The sequence below is a fragment of the Salvia hispanica genome, chromosome 3 (assembly GCF_023119035.1).
Source record: "Salvia hispanica cultivar TCC Black 2014 chromosome 3, UniMelb_Shisp_WGS_1.0, whole genome shotgun sequence".
In the NCBI taxonomy this organism is placed as follows: Eukaryota; Viridiplantae; Streptophyta; class Magnoliopsida; order Lamiales; family Lamiaceae; genus Salvia; species Salvia hispanica.
The window spans coordinates 15,322,657-15,326,585 of NC_062967.1; the positions used below are offsets into that span (position 1 = coordinate 15,322,657).

Here is a 3,929-nt window from a genome sequence, read left to right on the forward strand (position 1 = left end):
ATTAGTAGAAGTTAATATGAAACATGTCAAAATGTTAAAGATTGTCGATTTTTATAAGAAGGGAGATTATTAGACTATAATTTTGGTGTAATCTAGGTAAAATGAGATGCGGTATTGGGTAATTGTGATTTTTGAGCTTTTTCCAAGGGTTAAAAAGAGTTGTGTCAGAAAAGGTTATATTTGAATTTGACTCTGGTGGTTTCGTTATAACAAAACCCAATTGAGTAATTGGAGGGTAATTGAAGTTGGGTAAATTTTTAACTTGGTTGAAATGAGGTAAACAAAAAAACACGAATGTAAGAGGTGGGGTGGGGTGACGTGGGATTGAATGAATGAAAATGAAATGATAATTAGTGTAGCTAATAAAGGTAATTGAGTAATATGTCATCCATCTTGTGTTGGTGCTGTCTATTTCCATTAGTGGGCAATATAGAGAGAGAGAGTGTGTTGAGGGGAATTGCTTTTCGATTTGGTTAACGTCGGAAAGTTGCGTAAGAAAGAGATGGTTCTTTAATTTCCTTTTTTTTTAATTAATTTTTATAAATAAAAAAATAAAATTAATGTTGCAATGTTAAAAAAGAGAAGAACCAATGGGGTAAAAGACAGGGGCAGAGAGAGAGAGAGAAAGAGGGGGAGAGAGAGATAGATTTGAGGGTCAGAGTTAAAGCTAGATAGTAGTAATAAAGGGCGTACAAATGTATAGATACACAGAATAGATACAGAAATAGAGTTTAAAGAAAAGAGAATGGTTAAATGGAACACCCACAGCAGACATATATAAATAGAAAGAGTTTTAGAAAACCATCCCTCAAGTATTTATGACTTTGATTGAACAACATAGCCACCAAAAATAATTAACAAAGATATTACAAAAAACCAAAAAAAAAGAAAAAAGTAGTAGTTCTCCCCACTCTAGGCTTAGCCCCCCCTCTCTATATTATACTTAGTCCCATTCTTTATTTGAAACCTCAAAAGAGAAGCCAAGTTGCCTATATATCTAAATGAACGAATCAAGTCTAGAGAGAGAAAGTAAACTGCTTTCGGCCAAGCCTTGAAAAACTGGCCTCGTCTATGCAGTATTGGGTAGCTAGCTAGGGAAGAGGAAGAGGAAGAAGAAGTGAGGATATGTAGTATAGAGATCTATTTCTACAGTTGGAAGTGGGAATTACACCCAACATTTTTTTGCAACCAACAACGTTTTTTTCATTTTTTTTTTCATTTTTTCAACCCTATATTGTCCTAGCTTCTTCATGTTGTATCACGAGACAGCATTCACTTCTCCCATGGATGTAGTCTTATTTTTTTAGTTTAGAGAGAGAAAGTAAGTGAGCCCCGCAAAACTTTCTTGATTAGACTGTGCTGTGATCACAGTTCAATTGGGAAATTCAATTAAAAATGTGGGATCTCAACGATTCGCCGGATCAGCGGAGGGACGACGAATCGGAGGGCTGCTCCGACGACAAGGGGAAACGGGTCGGATCCATGTCCAATTCCAGCTCCTCGGCGGTCGTGGTGGAGGACCTCTCCGAGGAGGACGACGACGCCGACAGAGGCGGCGCCTTCCGCAAGCGGAGCAGCAAGATTTTCGGCTTCTCCGTCGACGACGAGGATGCCGCCCTCGTCACAAGGCAGTTTTTCCCCGTCGACGACTCCGAAGCCGCCGCCGCCGCGTCAGGCGGCGCCGGCTTCCCCCGAGCCCACTGGGTCGGGGTGAAATTCTGCCAGTCGGAGCCCCACGCCGCCGCCTTCGGCAAGGCGGCGGCGGAGGTGGCGCAGCCGCTGAAGAAGAGCCGCCGTGGGCCCCGCTCGCGGAGCTCGCAATACCGCGGCGTCACGTTCTACCGGCGGACTGGCCGTTGGGAGTCTCACATATGGTACATATATATATATACCATCTATTAACATAACATAAATTTTTCTCAATTTTCTAAATATGATTAATTTTTTTTATTTTTGGAATCAGGGATTGTGGAAAGCAGGTTTATTTAGGTGGGTTGTGATTCTTTTATCGTTTAATTACAACCGCATTGCAATTCTTGATTTTGTTTGATTTTGTGATTTATTGATCGGTGGAAATTGGATGGAATTTTAATTTTAATTTTAACTTTTTTTTTGAAAAATGTTGTATGTATAGGTGGATTCGATACAGCCCATGCCGCTGCCCGGTAAGCTTCCCACCACTCTAAAAAATTTAAATTTTTTTCGATTAAAAATGAATGTATATATTTATATATGTATACACACAGCGCATACGATAGAGCAGCCATTAAATTCCGAGGAGTTGAAGCAGACATCAACTTTAGCATAGAGGATTATGAAGACGACTTAAAACAGGTAGGTCACTTGTAGAGAGAGAAGGAGTTGTTTTATTACACCTCTTATCTTCTACAGTTTGATTCCTTATCTTGACACTTTTTTTCACACTGACATGAGTCCTTATTGTATATGTTTATCAAATGAAGTTAATTTATTTAGTACTAATAAATGTGACATACCACTTTATTGTATGCTTCATTTTTGAACAGATGAGCAATCTAACAAAGGAAGAATTTGTGCACGTACTGCGTCGGCAAAGTACTGGTTTTCCAAGAGGGAGTTCAAAATATAGAGGTGTCACATTGCACAAATGTGGTAGATGGGAAGCTAGGATGGGCCAATTTTTAGGCAAAAAGTACCATTTTCCTCAATTTTTAATTTCGATTAAATCCGGTCTTTACAGTGCGCCTAATTTGTGTTTGATCTTACCGTGACAGGTACGTTTATTTGGGCCTCTTCGATACTGAAGTCGAAGCTGCAAGGTAGGTTTTATGGAGTCAAATAATACCTAAAAGTCGTCGGAAATTAATTGCGATTTTTAAAGATGGTTGAAGACGTGCATTATTTTTTTCCTTGTACTAGGGCTTATGATAAAGCCGCCATCAAATGTAATGGGAAGGAGGCTGTTACCAATTTCGACCCCAGCATTTATGATGATGAACTAAAATCAGCAGGTATTAAGTGTGACCGATGGAGAAATTGTCTTGCAATAATTTCTTGCAACAACCTAAATAAACATTTCTTGTTTCTGTGTATTAGAATCTTCCAACAATGCAGCAGATCACAATCTTGACTTGAGCTTAGGGAATTCTGCTTCTCCACAAGCCGGATTTCGCGAGCACCAGCAGCAGCAGCAACAACATTCGTTAAGGCCCGAGGTAAATATATACATATAATAAACACATTAAGTATTACTTCAAAATCTTTACTTTAATTATAAACATTGAGTGAGCATTGTTAATTTCTCAGAGAAGAGATGGATATAACGAGACCGAAACCTTGCAGCTTCTAAGCCAAGCGCACCTGCATTCTCCCGAGTCGTTCAGGATCAGCAGCGAAGCCCCTCGCTACAGCCACCATCAAGTTTTCAATAGGCCATTATACGCCTCGCAAAACTACCATGTAATGCTGAAAATTAATTAATTTTGTTTACAATGTGAATTAGTACTAATAAAAATTGGTGCAGTTCTCGGGTGGGGGCGCGGCCGTGGAGGGCGGGAGGAACGCAGGAGGAGAGGTGTCAGTATCGAGGAATGAACAGCAATGGCAAATGAATCAAGCTCAAATGTTTGCTACTGCTGCAGCATCATCAGGATTCCCATCTGCGCAGACGTTTAGACCTCAAAATTGGATTCAGAAAAATGGGATGTATCCTCTCATGAGACCATCTTAGTTCATCTTCATCTGGCTGCTGTGATGTCACATTTTTTCTTCACTTGTGATTCAGCCTAAGGGAATGGAAAAAGAATATCTCCATTTTTCTGTAAGTCTGAAAAGATTCTTGCTTTCATCCTCTTTCCCCCTTTATTTTATTACATATTGAATAACTCTCCTTTTTTTACCGCCATTTAGTATATAACGAGGCATTCGGTTCTCATGTTTACTCGTTTTAA

General features: G+C 39.7%; 1 protein-coding gene across 2 annotated transcripts; it reads left to right on the plus strand.

Annotated features, from left to right (window-relative positions):
* Positions 1 to 852: 852 nt before the first annotated feature.
* Positions 853 to 3,929, plus strand: LOC125216460 (floral homeotic protein APETALA 2-like). Of its 2 annotated transcripts, none has more exons than XM_048118172.1 (10): positions 853 to 1,874; positions 1,964 to 1,989; positions 2,135 to 2,165; positions 2,247 to 2,334; positions 2,526 to 2,671; positions 2,754 to 2,798; positions 2,899 to 2,990; positions 3,076 to 3,194; positions 3,322 to 3,438; positions 3,503 to 3,929. In XM_048118172.1, exons 1-10 carry the CDS (start codon positions 1,396 to 1,398, stop codon positions 3,707 to 3,709), a joined length of 1,350 nt encoding a protein of 449 aa, XP_047974129.1. In that variant the 5' UTR covers positions 853 to 1,395; the 3' UTR covers positions 3,710 to 3,929. The 2 variants fall into 2 exon arrangements, with proteins under 2 accessions (XP_047974129.1, XP_047974128.1); XM_048118171.1 differs by having other exon boundaries at positions 863 to 1,874; positions 3,286 to 3,438.